The sequence below is a fragment of the Phyllostomus discolor genome, chromosome 2 (genome assembly GCF_004126475.2).
Source record: "Phyllostomus discolor isolate MPI-MPIP mPhyDis1 chromosome 2, mPhyDis1.pri.v3, whole genome shotgun sequence".
Lineage (NCBI taxonomy): Eukaryota > Metazoa > Chordata > Mammalia > Chiroptera > Phyllostomidae > Phyllostomus > Phyllostomus discolor.
Genome location: NC_040904.2, coordinates 156,245,275 through 156,260,940, shown reverse-complemented (window position 1 = coordinate 156,260,940; position 15,666 = coordinate 156,245,275). Strand labels below are relative to the sequence as shown.

Genomic DNA, 15,666 nt, shown 5'->3' with positions numbered 1-15,666 from the left:
ATTAATTTTAAGAGTAACAACTATTAAATGCTGCAGTGTATTTAAGACTGTATTAAGAGTGTATTTTATCTCCCCCAACTCACAGATTGCCCTCTGTGAGATGAGGTGGATATTAAACTACCCACCTTAACTTAGTCTATCCAAGTCTACAGAATGTGGCTTTTTTTTTTTCCCCCATGAGGGTCAATTCAGAAAAAAATAATTATTTTTACAATTACATAATTTCCCTATGGGTATACAACGTATCTGATACAACGTATCAGAGTAGGGTATATTTTTAAAGCAAGAAGTTAAAGACTCACACACATAGTCCTTGACAAATACAAGGAAATCTTAATCTGAATATTTCCATTTGTACAGATTACTTTTTTTTAATTGATTTGGGGTGGGAAGAAGGGGGTAGAGACAGAGACATCAATTTGTTACTCAACTTATTTATGCATTCATTTGTTGTTCTTGTATGTACCCTGACTGGAAATTAAACCCGCAAGCTTGGCCTATCAAGACGACACTCTAACCAACTGAGCTACCCTGCCAGAGCCTTATAGAGGCTACTCTTGAAGATGTGAGCTAGGCCTAGGTATGAAGTTAGATTGCAGTGGTTAGGGGAACCCTGATATATAGGTGTTGTCAGTAAACATTGATAGTTCAACTTGTCAGCAACACAGGGTGCCTATGAAAATAAGATGTTACAGTTTCAAATTTGACAGACAGAATATGGGTGTAAAAAATGAGGAGGTATAAGATAGGTCTAATTGTATCTAAGGCTACAAACAATCCTTTGGATAGTTCTTGAGTTTAGGAATGAAAATACCAGTTATATATCTTTAAAAACACTACTTTGGAACTACTTTTAAAAAAATGCTCCATTGTCCTCTTCCTTATCATGTGTATCTATAAAAATATTTGTTAAACATATTGTATACTTACTTACAACTTGATTTATTTATACTTATTTATGACACATATATGAGTCTACTCTTATTTGTCTTAGGAAATCAAAATAGTGTCTGGGAAATTTGACATCCTTTACTGACATCTGGCATGCTATAGGACTGATTTTTGGAAACTTCGGGGATTCAGAAAGGTCATACTGACAGAATTCAGAAAATTAGGACAAATTACATTGACATTTATGATGGTTCAGTTTGATGGTTCTTTTGACTGAAGCAGAATGAAACATTTAATTTGAGCATATACGGAGTACGTACATAGGGCCATGGTGCGAAGGGGGAGAGGTTGAAGATTTGAAAATGATGGTGGAAGAAGTTTCAGTGACTGCAGATTAATTTCAACGGGCCCAGTAAGAAATTTACCCAAGGGAGTTTGAGATGGGGTATGTGAGTATACATAATTATGTAAAGTATACATAGTAATTTCAGTGTTCTTTAGTTTTTACAGTAGTAAATTTGCTATTGTGAACATCGTCAAAGTATATCCAGAACCTGACCACTTTTTACTATCTCAATCACTGTCACCTCTGGCCTGTCCATCATCATCTCTTGATTATATTATTGTAATAGACTCCTAAATATTGCTGCCTTTTGAAATCATTTGAAGATTTTAAAAATTCTTATTCCTGGCTTTTACTGGCAGTCATTCTGATTTAATTGGAATGGGTTGCAAGCTGGGCATCAGGATTTATTTTTAAACTTCCAGTGTTTCTAATATGCAATGCCCCCAAATAATCAGAAAAATCAGTACTCTTTCCCTACAGTAGACCATTTGTTTTATTTTTATTTATTTTAAATAATCCCTTTACTTTTACTATATATGGTCTTTTAATTTGGGATATTTCCACTTAAAGTTACTAAGTCCTAAGTGTATCCCTTAGTCTCCTTAGTTGTGAGCAGTGAAAGCTGACTCTAGCTGATTGAAGCTGAAATGAAATTGAATGGCTCACAGCATTTGTAGAAGGCTGGATGGAGCCACCCTTAGAAAAAGTACAAGAACAAAGGGAGTCTGAACAGCTAGAACCACAGCACACCATGCCAGTGAGACCATTACTGCCATTTCTGCTGAACAGTGACTCGATGCCTCAGATTGCCCTACCGGTTGTGCTGGCTAGTTCATGCCACCACTGGTTCTACTGCCATCACTGCTCTTGGAAAGTGCATGTTGCCTTCACTATGGCTGTTGTGAGAAAGAACTGTCTTTCTCTGCTTTTCTGTAAACTAGTCTCCATATGGTAGACACGTGTATTAGAAAAGTGTAAGCTGCCAGGGCATGTGGGAAAGTAAGTACATATCTGGCATTTTCAATTTTCAATAGTGCAAGATAGGCTCTATCTTGCATCAAAACTCATGAAGTTGGGAATTCTCCAAACACAAGCAAGGGCTTGGTTGGAAGCCAAAAAAAAAAAAAATTGGAAGCCAAAAAAAAAAAAAAATGACAAAGTCTACCATGCATAGTATAGCCAACAATATGTTATTTATTTTATCTGTTAATTCACTTACCCTTAAATTAAGAACCCATAGGACACTGATGTTCTTTCACAATTGTTTTTAGACATTTAGAGCATGCTACCACATGTCCCTTAGCAAGTAATAAGAAGTAACAAAATAAATGAGCAAGTAGCAAGAAAATTAATAGGGAAACTTGGACATATAGCTCGTAAGTATTTATGTATTATTTTTCGAGGTGTAGAGACCAGTATATGTAGAAAATAGGCATGTTTCTTGATAGTTACAATGTTCTGAGTTTCTGTGATGGAAGTTGTATATCAATATTATATGATAACATTGACCAATAGAAAAATAATGTGGGCCGTAAGTGTAATCCATATATATAATTTTAAATTGATTTTAAAAAGTAAAATTAATTTTAATGACATATATAACCTCATACATTTATAATATTGTCACTTTAACATTTAATATAAATATTTAAGAGTTAGTTTACCTTTTTTAAAATCATACTGAGTCTTCAAAAAATCTAGTTTGTATTTTGAACTTACATCCTTGACTGGTATGGCCCAGTGGGTTGGCCATCATCATTCCACAAATCGAAAGGTCACTGGTTTGATTCCTGGTCAGGACTCGTGCCTGGGTTGTGGGCTGGTACCCTGGATGGGGGCATGCAAGAGGTAGCCAATTGATGTTTCTCTCATACATTGATGTTTCTCTCCTCCTCTTTCTCCTTCCTTTCCTGTCTCTCTAAAAATAAATAAATAAAATATTTTTAAAAAACAACAACCTTAAAGTACAGCTCATTTCAGGCTGGCCATGTATAAAGTGCTTAATAGTCACATGTAGCCAATGGCTATTGTATTGGACATCACAGTTATGTGGCATTTTATAAAATGCTATATGATTTTTGAGTACTGCTAGCTAAACATAATTATGATGAAGTGTTTAGACACCGTATGAAACTTGGCTCTTTAAAAGAAGTGTAATTTAAAAGTATAGCAAGTGCTTGGTTATCAGTGCTTGGTTATCCATTCACTTCTAATCCAAAACATTTTTATTTGCTGTTGCAGTGTTATGCCATTTTTATGGTGGGGAGGAAAGTGTGAAATGGGGAAGAGAAATTTTTTTTTCATTAGGCTTTGCTTTTATTGTTTTTATTTTCTGAACATTGAAATTTGTGAGGTATTAGGGTATTCCAGATGTCCTTAACACAGAGAAAAGCAACATGCTGTAGTGCAGAGCCTGTGTGTGAACAATTAAATTAACGATATTGTATTACTATATATATACATATATGTGTATATATATATATATATATATATATATCACTGGTAGGCTTTAGTGTCTGGAGTTTTGGAAATAAAAAACAGTAGTGATTGTGCTCTAGGTTTTTCTATTATATATGATTTATTTTCCCTAGATAATTCATGTTGATAGTAAATTTTGTGTTCTAATTATTTTTATTCTTACAGGCTGCTGAATCAGGAATAATAAAAGTTAAAACAATAGCTGCACGAAACACCGAAATTTTGGCAGGTAATTTTTGCATTAAAAATTCAACAATTAATGAAAATTTGACTAATAGAAGTACAGTCTTAAAAAACAAAACAAAACAGTTTTCTGTAGCATAAAGTTTCTAACTTTTTAACTAACTGGGTTTCCCAGAGATGAATGCTATGAAATTCTCTGAAATCAAAAGCGTAAAACTACCAACTCCTTAAAGGCAGGATTTTTCTTACTCATCTTTTCACTTTCCTCCATCTTTTTGTCAATCACCTAAGACACACCTTACCCATATAGGACATTCAATTAATATTTGTTGTATTGAATTGAAAGGTAGATTGGTTCTCAGTCCACCTTCTAAGATCTATTTTATCTTTAATATAAACAAGTCATAATATAGTATTACAATAAATTTAGTACTACTATGTGAGTTTTGAGTTCTGAGACTAAGGCAGTATAGTCATGAAGAAAGAATAGGAGTGGTAAATAAAAGAAAACAAGTGTTTTCTTACATTTTCTTGATTGAACTTGGTGTTCAAGAAGGAATTTTAAGAGTTTCTCTTTGGCACCGTTTCGATACAGTCTACTTCTTCCTTTTCGTTGGTGCAGAGAGGCACCTGTTCTTGCCTCAATAATGACATGGAAAAGAAGAAGAGTGACATTTTTGAGAATTTGTTATATGTCAGGTATTTGTGCCACTCTTTTTATATAACAACCTTGTGGGGAAATATTCTTTATAGTAGAGCAAGTTGAGATGCAAAGAGATTAAATTATTTGCCTGTGGTCACATGGTAGGTGGTTGAACCAGATTCAAATCCAGGGCTTTTTAGAGCTAAGTTCTTCCTGCTGCATTGTGCTCCCATGGTATTGTGAGGTTTTCACACCAGCTACTTTCCCACCTCCTGCCCCCAGTGTTTCTACTTAACCATTGCTTACTTCACTGATCCTTCAGTTTGCGTTTCCAGTTCTAATAGTGCTATTGGTCTCAGCCAGTTGTAGGAGAAAAGCAGTCCTATAAGTTAATGTACACAAAGTCTAAATACTGGTAAAGAATCTCTTTAATTCTCATAAATCTCTTTACATTTTGAAGAAAAAAAAGATACCAGTAAATCCCTAATTGGTGGAATTTCAAAGAGTATTACAAATGAAATGAAGACTTTTGGGGGCAGCTTAAGGGTAGGAGGTGAGAGTGGATTTCATTTAGGCTCTCCAGCTTTGCTGGAAATTTGCCCTTAAAGTTAGCTCTCCTAAGTTACACTTGTTTCTCACAGCCTCTTCTCTGATTTTGAACATTCTGTGAAAACACCACATAGTTTTCTAATATTATTCACAGCACTGAGTAATGCTCTGTGAGCATGTTGAGAAGGGGTATAGTGAAAGTGATAGGTAAAGACAAAGGCATGTATTGTTAGATTGGGAGGGTGGGCAAGTGGATTTTGGGAGATGCATGTTGGGTGGATTGGTTACTGTGAGAAAAGTAATGTTTAAAGAAAAATTATGACCTGGATATTTTTAAGTTGGAGACATGATAGGCCAATTATATTAGAATATCATTGTAAATATTTACTTTTGCTACTATCATTGCTGATGTTATGGTAAGTCCTTAATTATTCTTCACTAATAAAAGATTTCATTGGGTCTGTAGTTGATGGAAGATGTTTTTAAAAGACTGGTTTCTTTGGAGGATCACTGTCTATTACAGATTTGCATACTAAGTAAAATATCTAATTAGTTAATCTTAAGGATGAGTAAGAAAAATTTTGTCTCAGTCGGTATGAGTTTAGTATATATGTAGGCTGTTAGTTTTATTAGCTTTTATTAGACTATGCAATTAGCTTTATTCAAACCAAGGTAGAACAAATTTCTATGTACATACAATTAATTGTTCATGCTTTAATATCAATTGTATCCAGAGCCATCCATGTACCCGATAAACTGTTTTAGCATTTAAACTTTCTCCTGGTATTTTTTACCAAGTATTTATAACAATGGATACCTCAAATTTTAGTTATTTTTAGACCACTGTCATGTTGAAAAATTAAAGGCTTTTAAGAGCAGAGTTTAAATTTGTCAATATATAGTTTCTAAACTACTTAATTCGGAATACAGTTAATGATACTGAGAAAAAATTTTAGTTTGATATTTTTTTATTTCCTATAGGTTACTGTTTTTGTGCTGTAATGCATGTTAAAGATATACAATTGAGGAGTCTTAAATTAGATGAGATATTGAATTCTTCTATCTCTGCATATTCAGAAAACATAGAGGGTTGCTATACAAACCAGACCCTTAATTAGGATCAATCTGATTAATGATACTCAGCATAAATTTGTAGCCAACTTTAGTTTCCTTAGATTTATTTTCCAAACGAAGGTTATTTACATTGCAGAATAAATCTTTGCTTTACACCTCCCCTTCTTTTAAGCATTCTCCTTTAATGTTTACTTTTCTTTGTTTTCACTGCTGTCATGAATGCTGACATAAGTGGGAATGCTATGCCAGGTAATGTCAGCATTGATTCAAATATACAGATCATTTTCTCAAAATTTCCTTTTTCTTTAATGATAAAACTCTGTTAAGTGAGAGGTAGCAACATAAAGTTTTTCGTATATGAGGCCAATGCCTTAATCTTATATTTGACTACCATGTTACAATATACTTGAAATTGAGCAGGCTTGTGCTATACAAATTACATAAACAGAGAATCTGCTTTCTGAGCAGATATTTTGAAACAAGGAAATCAATGAAGTTATGATATATTTTAAAACTGTATATTTAACCCCATACCAAACCATAATGATTACATCTACCTATAGCTACTTTCAGCTACTGTCAGTATACATACAGAATTTTTACATAGATAATCATCATGTTTGATTTGTGTTCTTTCCTCACACAGTTTCCCTCACCTTTTTCATTTTTACGTGGTCTTATTACTAAAAGGTCTGTAAGTAATTTGAGTATAAATATAGTTTGGAACTTCCCCCAACATTAAAAGGCAATTTATCTGCTGATTTTATTTAGTATATTCTATTTTATCAATACATATACTTGCGATATTTCATAAACATTTACACAATATCATACAACATATTCTTAGTAGGAAATAATTATGTAAGAATCACCAGGGGAGATACAAAGATAGTTATTATAGTTCACCTACAATCTATATGGAAATACAAGAAATATACTTGAACAGCATGTTTGACCATTCATGCTGTTTGCCTTGCCTACTTTTTGAAATCCTTTGCCAGAAATTTTCCCTTCCAGATGACTTGTTTCCTGAGGTCAGGATCAATATCTTATTCTTCTTTATATTGCTAGTAGTTTGAACAAACATTACTTGTGAAGAAGTAATCCCTCATTAAATGTAGGCACAGCTTGAGTCACTCCAAAATTGCAAGTAAGTCTCTTAGTGCTGCCTCTAGTATGTTTTCCTACCTTTTCAATTTTATGTTATGATTACTTAAGTACATGAATTTTGTCTTATTTAGTTGATTTCAGCTAGATAACAGAGTAATGAAGGAGATAGACCTTAAACAGAGAATTCTAACACTATGTAGTATATGCCCTGATGGAAATATAGACAGGCTTGTTATGGGAACTTAGGAAGGTACCTAATCTATCTTGAGAATCTGAAGGTGAGTCTTGAAGCTTGAAAAGGAGACAGACAGACAAATAAGGTATAGTAGAGGAAAGTAAAGGAGATTACTTAAATACATGAGGTATAAGAAAGCTTGGTTTATTGGAGTACACTATTCAAGTGTTACCATTGTGTAACATCCTGAGCTTGGTCTGTTGGGGTATACGATTAAAGTAGTGCCATTGTGTGACATCATGGAAGTAACACATTCATACTGATATTTTTATATAAATTACTCTGACCTCAGTTCAGAAGATATGTTTCTGTGTACCATCACTAAGGCAGAGGTCTTTTGGTAGGCTATTCCTATAACCCAGGCTAGAAAACACAGGGGGTGTTGACTAATGCCATGCTCACAATTTGCCCTCATGGGCTAGAATTTCTCTACAATATAGTGTGTTCTTATGTATTATTTTTTCCTTGTCTTTTTTTTTACTTTTTAAAATTTTAATTTGTATCCTGCCTTTTATTATATCATAAGTACTTTTCTTTGATGCCATATTTTCTATTCTTTTTAAGTTGCTCTATATTTCAGTAAGCAGTTGTAGTCTATTTAATCATCCCTTTATGTTAGGCATGTTTCATTATTTATAATTTTTTAAGATTAATTTCTAGAAATGAGATTATTTATTTAAAGGGAATGAACACGTTCTTGGAACTTGTCACCACTCTGCTTTCTTAAAAGATAAACCTTTGTGCTTTTACCAACAATATATGAGTATATTTTTATAACATCCTTGCCAGATTATTTATTTTAAAAAATCTTTTTGGTAACTGGACAGATAACTTCTCATTTTAATCAACATTTCTTTTTAATGTTGAACATTTTTCTCTGATTAAATTATTTTTTATTTTATACTTGTTTGAGTTTTTGTATCTCATCAAATTGTTTGAGTTGTTTATACAGCACAGATCTTAAATTCCCTTTGTGTGTATTGTATTTTCTGAAAGTCATTTACCTTTTAATTTTTTATCTCGATCCCTTTTATTTTTGCATAATCTGATTTTCTGATTTGTTGCCCTCCACCTAGGGAGCCCATTTCCTACCACATAGTTGATAGTCATTTTTTATTTTTTTCTAGTTTTTCTACAGTTCAATTTTTTAAAATAATGTATAGGAAAACTTGAGGATGTAGACTTTTTCCTTTGCAAAATTACTAACTCTACCTACATCATTTGTTGAATAATCCTTCCTTTAACAGTAACATATTTTTAACATGAGATCGCCCATACTTTTATTTGTCCTTCAATTTTTGAATTACTTAAAACATTTTCAGGCCTTTTTGAACCATTGAATTTTTTTTTTTGATTTGGGAATATCAGTCTTTTCCCTAAGTAGATTTTAAGGGTTTTGAGGATAGCAGTTGTTTCCACATTATATTTCTTTCACAAGAACCATAATTCATTATTTAATGATCATTACAATTTATTATGATAAAACCTTTATTAGCCCCTATAAATGTGATTTATAGTGGGGTATCCTAGTTTAATTCTTTTTTTCCAGGATAAAAACTGCAATTATGCAGTGAAACTCCTCAGAGCAAGGAAACCCCTAGGATATGGGGACCTGCTGGACCTCTTTCAGGTGTGTGAAAGTGCATCATTTAATCTCACAGTTATAAAATTTGGAAGTAAAATATGTTTAGCAAACACCTAGTGTTATTTTGTTAAAGGAGTTCTGCTTATTAAGGGACTTAAGTAGAAAATAACCTTTTTTTAATCCCCAAAAGCTATCTTTATATTTTAATGGATATTGAAATAGAGAATTTTGATTAAAAAGAGTTGACATTTTCTTTTTTCCTGGGATGATAAAAACAATTGTTAAAACAAGATAGATGTCTTTATATTGCTGTATAGCCTTTTCTTCCATGTGATTTCTAGACTCTAAAACCATAAGGTTTTTATATAAAACTACATTTAAATATTCAATAGTATCATTAAAATTATTGTATACAAAAGTAGAACACCTATCTCTCATATAGAAGAGTAAAATTAATATCTGCTTCTTAGAACAGCTATCATTTTTAAAAGAAGAAAAATCAGTAGTTGTTTTTTTTCTGGTGATCTTTATGTTACTGCATTGTGATTTGGATATGGAGGATGTATTTTTATTTTTCACACTATACCTCAAAAGACAGAATAGATCAATAGGTTTGCTTATTTTTTTGTTGATTATTTATTCTGTGTAACATAGTAACTTCTCTATTGACCATTATATTTTTATATAAACTGGGAGGAAAAAAGTAGGAAGGAGACGAGAGATAGAGGTTCGATTCCTTTGAGTTACATTAAAATAAAGTTTTTAAAAATTGTTTTTATTACTATCCTAAGTTTATCTCAGCTTTATAGACCTGGATAACTGTGACTGACCTGTATATAACATTTCATTATTACTCACCTTATTCTACTCATTTGAAGATGTAGTTTTTTAACATTTTAATATTTCCCAAATTGGTATGCATTATACAATTGAAGCATCTAAGAATCACTGTGGGCCAAGTAGTGTTGTAGTTGTTTTTGTCAGTGCACATGTGAACTTCTTTATAGTTGTTCATATCAGCGCATCTGTTGTGTGCATTGTCGATATCAGCTAAGTTTGCTATTTAAAATGTTATCTTAGTTGTTGCACAAAACTTTCTGTTAATGTCTTGTAAGTAAAAAAGAGCACCAATCTCAAAACATGGGTGTCATCGGTTTAGAAGATCTCAGAGACAGTAGTGAAGTACTCTTTCTCGAAATGAGGCATCACCAGTGCTCTTGATGGCCTAGAGTAGCCGCCCAGCCTTTTTGGTACCGGAGACCAGTTTGTGGAAGACAGTTTTTCCACATTCAGTGAGGGTGGGGAGGGGAGCAGACAGGATGCAGAGCCCAGGCTGTAATGTGAGTGAAGTTTCACTCACTTGCCGCTGCTCACCTCCTGCTGTATGTCCCGGTTCCTAACAGGCCATGGACTCTTACTGGTACACGCTTGGGGGTTGGGGACCCCTGATCTAGACAATGAAATTGAAATGAAAATTTTAAGCGATTAGTAAGCATTGTAATGTAGTTTAATTGGCACTGATTTTCTTTCTTGTAGTGTTTATATTATGGATGTGCCTTACAAATATTGTCATTAGTGACTCCATGGAAGTACATTGTTTTTCTTCTATAAAGACAGGAGCCCTTTCATTCATTTATCTGAGACTTAATGCAGACAACTTTAAAGTGCACATCACTGGTTCTTCTTAGATATTTTAACTCTTTGTTATTTTCATTTGTATCAAGTGCTATTTTCTTTAGGGAGTGGCATCAAAATGTTGTGGGGAAAATAGTGAAGCAGGAGTTAGAAGACATAGTTTCAAATTCTAGTCATACCACATACTTATTTGTTGGTCAAGTCATGCCCTATTAACTTTATTTCATTATTGTGTTATTTATACGAGAAACACATGTTAACATCATAAAAAGTATAAATGTAACTTGTTACTACTGAAAACTTTATTTGCTTGAACAACATTTAATAATTAAAAATGTTCAGGCAGGCACACAGCACCAACACACTGATAGTCAGGAGTCCAGCAGTCCCATGCAGGCTCCGCAGGTCCTGAGAGCTGAACTGCTTCAGCTGTTGCTGGCAACTTGTGTTTGCAGAGGACTGAGGAAAAACCACCAGGAACCAAAAATGCTGAAACCAATCAGTGCCCAAGTTACCATCATGGATGTGGAGCTGGAGTTCGTCATCCAGCCAAATACAACAGGAAAACAACTTTCTCATCAGGTGGTTAAGATTATAGGCCTGCATAAAGTGTGGTTCTTTGGCCTCCAGTGTGTAGATAATAAAGGATTTCCTACCTGGTTGAAACTTGATAAAAAGGTGTAAGCCTAGGAGGTCAGGAAGGAGAATCCTGTCTCCAGTTCAAGTTCAGGGCCAAGTTCTTCCTTGAAGATGTGTCTGAGGAGCTTATCCAGGACATCACACAGAAGCTCTTTTTCCTCCAAGTGAAGGAGGGCATTCTTAGCCATGAGATCTACTGCCCTCCTGAGACCACAGTGGTCCTTGGCTCCTGTGCTGTGTAAGCCAAGTTTGGAGACTATAGCAAAGAAATGCACAAGTCCGGGTACCTGAGCTCAGAGTGGCTGATCCCAAAGCTAGTCTTGAACCAGCAAAAGCTCACCAGAGACCAATGGGAGGTCTGGATCCAGGTGTGGCACGGCGAGCACCACAGCATGCTCAAAGACAGTGCAGTGTGGAATATCTGAAGATTACTCAAGGCCTGGAAACATGCGGAATCAACTATTTTGAGATTAAAAAATGAGAGAGGAACAGACCTTTGGCTTGGAGTGGATGCCCTTGGATTAAATATTTATGGGAAAGATGATAAATTGACCCCAAAGATTGGCTTCCTGTGGAGTGAAATCAGGAACATCTCTTTCAATGACAAAAAGTTTGTCATTAAGCCCATTGACAAGAAGGCACCTGACTTTGTGTTCTACATTCCCCACCTGCGTATCAGCAAGAGAATACTGCAGCTCTGCATGGAGAACCATGAGTTGTACACATGCACCGCAGGAAGCCCGACACCATTGAGGTGCAGCAGATGAAGTCCCAGGCTTGGGAATAAGCATGAGAAACAGCTGGAGCAGGAGAAGCTGGAAAATGAGAAGAGGGTAGACACTGGAGAGAGAGAAAGAGCAGATGATGTGGGAGAAGGAGGAGGTGATGCTCAGGCTCCAGAACTACAAGCAGAAAACTAAGAAGGCTGAGAAAAAGCTCCAGGACCAGATTCAGAGGGCTCTGCAGCTGGAGGACGAGTGGAAGCGTGCATCAGAGGAGGCTGAGGGCCTGGAGGCTGACCACCTCACCACATTGTGTCCCAAGGAAGAGCTGGAGAGGCAGGCGGCAGATCAGATAAAGAGCTGGGAGCAGCTGGCTGTAGAGCTCTCATAGTACACTGGACTCAGAAGTCCAGGATGACCTGGTAAAGACCAAGGAGAAGCTGTACCTTGTGATGACAGTGCCCCCGCCCCCTCTGCTCGACATCCCCTACCCTCTCATCCCCACCAGCCTGTGGGCTATCATACCCAGGAAAACCTGCAGCAGGAGGGCACAGAGTACACAGGCTACAGCATGGAGCTGTCCAGTGAGGGCATCCTGGATGACCACTATGAGGAGAAGCGGATCACCAAGGCTGAGAAGAAAGAGCATGTGCACCAGCAGCTGATGACTCTGTCCAGTGAGCTGTTCCAGGCCAGAGATGAGAGCAAGAGGACCCATTACTCCACAATGAGAACATGAGGCAAATATTAGTGGGGCAATACCAAGCAGCGCATGGACGAGTTCAAGGCCATGTGAAGGCTGGGGTGGGACTGGGTAGGGCAGGGCCTCGAGCCTGCGCTCTGCTGAGGGTCATATGCTGAATCTGAAGCTAGTATTTGTAGTTCTTTAAATCTAGACCCCTCCTCGTACTCCAGTTCCTTTAAAAAGAGAGTTGCTGTCTTGGTGGGAATATTCTGGGGCTGGGACCAGTGGAAGATTCCCTGGTTTATTTTTCCCATTTGTATCATAGTGCCAAATGGGCCTGATATTATCATCATCATCATCATCATCATCATTGTCATCATCACTTCCAGTTTTGCGCTTGGTGCAGGGCTGATTGCATTAAGGAGAGATGCCTGTGAAGTCTGAGTAACAAACTCCATGCTGGCATATGTGATACGAGATTCTGTTTAATTAAAGAAACCACAGCATGAAAAAAAAATGTTCAGCAGAGTTAGGGTTAGCTTCATATTTCAGTGATTTTGGCAAGATTGAATATGGCAGGATATTTAATGCTTTAGAACTTTATTGACATCTTTTAATAATTCATAAATGTTTTGAAACATTGTTATGGAAAGTTTATATCTCCATATTTGAATCAAAACCATTATGCACAAGAAAGCAAGGAAATAAGGCAAAGGAGCCCTTTTGGAAACTGTTCTTTAGAAGTCATATTTGCCATCTAAAAGGTGTTCTAACTCACTAATTTATATTGTCATACTGAGGGACTTTATAGAGCATGGTATAAGAAATTGTAGTCTTTATTTACCATACCATAAAACACAGGTGGCAAACACAAGGCCAGCAGGCTGAATCTGGCCCTCCACCTTGTTTTATCTGGCCTGGCACCTTGTTTCTACTCGAAGTGCTGAGCTCTCACTTAACTGTTAAGGAGTACTTACATTTATACAGTCCTAAAATTACATTTGGCCCTTAGAAGGCAATTGTGAGGCTGATGTGGCCCCCGGTGAAAATGAGTTTGACACCCCTGTCATAAAGGGAGGCTTGGGAACAGAAAGGTAGGGATTTAAGTGATAAAATTAATGTTAACATTGTTTTCATACTTTTAACTGGCTATTCTGGATGACATTCTCAGAATTTCTTTTGAAAAACATGTTAAAACTCAGATTTGTATGTCTATCAGAAGTCTTAACCTCAAAAAATAATTGCTGGGTATAGCACCTTTGAAAGCATGTACCAAATGTATAAGTTTAATATGCTCTTGATTCAGAATTTCATATTATTTATTCATATTCCCTGAGGATAACAAACCTTCTTCTTCATCTTTGTGTAGCCATTCAATGTGTATTGATTTAATTTTATTTTATAAACTTATATATTCAAACTGAAAAAAGTGGTTTTGGCTGTCTGTGGCAGCAGAAATCAAACTCCAGAGACAGGTGCTGGTGCAAAATGAAAGAGGTTTATTCAGTTTCTGACCTGGGAGAATGGTAGATTCCCATATCAAAGACCACCTCATATTCCTGCTCAAGCCTGCAATTCTTATACAGATAGGGAGAGGAGGGCTTTCTTTCTGTATCCTGTCATCCTGCTAGCTTTTGTTGTGCCCAGGTCCTGTCCATTCATCTTTCTAGCTTTTGGTGTGCTCGTGCAAGAACCTCCCACTGTGCCATCTTGGCCAATGGGGGAAGACTCCCCAGTGTTACCAGACTGTGGTAACAATGTATAATTCAGTTTATGCCCTTTTCTATCCTTTTACATTTTTGTTGCTACTTTAAAACTTCTGAAGAAATTGGCTTGGTAGAAGGAGTTAAATTAAGATCTAGAATTACAGCATGTGTTTCCAATTAACTTAAAGTAATGTTTCATTAATAAAAGGAGTCATGTTATTGTTTTAATGAGCTTATTTCTTGAAGAAATTAAGGTTATGTAAATTCAAGGCATATAATAAAGTTATGAGTTTCTGAACATTCAGAAGTGTGGTGGGATGATGCGATTTCTATTTTAAATTACTTTTTCTGCTCTATAATATGAATTTTTATCAAGTTTTTCTTCTGCGTTGTTGAAGAAATAGTATGCTTCTCTGAGGTAGCACAGAACTTCTGAGAAGTTAACCTTAAAGAATATAGCAGAAGAAGAATAACAGAAAGATAGAGTGCCAGGAGAAAGGCATGGCAAAGCTGTAGTTAAGGGGTGTAGATGATACGGAGTTTGTATCATCTATTTGAAATATTTTAACTCTTATATTTGATTTTTATTTTGGTGTTTATTTTACATAAAGTGTTTTTTTTTATTGTTTTTACTAGTTGTAATATAAAAATGTATTGCTGCTTATGAATTACACTTAATAATTTATTTTATATGTGTTCTAAATAAAGCATTGAAAGAGAACAGCTCAGAGGTTGTTCAGCCTTTTCTCATGGGTTGTGGAACCAAAGAACCGAAGATCACTCAGCTATGTTTGGCCGCCATTCAAAGACTCATGTCACATGAAGTTGTGTCTGAGGTAATGTGAAGATTTTATCTCAACTATGCACCTAAGAATCAAATCAGGAGTTTTCATAGGGAAGAATGAAACATACCTGATATTTAATGTAAAACAGTTTTATGACTAGCAATGTGCTTGAAGGATATGGCTTAATTTTAGAAGATTAGCAAATTATTTCATTATTAAGCACTCATAAATAAAAAGATGAAGTGCATTTTTTTCAAATCATTTATAAGTAGTCACAGTTCAGTAATATAGATGATAATTTTTGGAACAAGCAAATTTTCAATATCATTGCAAAGAATACAAGGCATAAAAACTTTTAAAGGTAGGAAGGAAAATCATGAATGTTTCCTAGATTATCTGC

At 35.4% G+C, this 15,666-nt stretch overlaps 1 protein-coding gene and 1 pseudogene across 1 annotated transcript in view; both read left to right on the top strand.

Moving 5' to 3' along the window:
• Positions 1-15,666, top strand: part of MON2 (MON2 homolog, regulator of endosome-to-Golgi trafficking) — a 115,681-nt gene that overhangs the window by 9,339 nt on the left and 90,676 nt on the right. The window contains 2 exon segments of the mRNA XM_036018725.1: positions 3,881-3,944; positions 15,190-15,317. Coding sequence (XP_035874618.1) covers positions 3,881-3,944; positions 15,190-15,317 — 192 coding nt within the window.
• Positions 9,151-13,341, top strand: LOC118499041 (annotated as a pseudogene).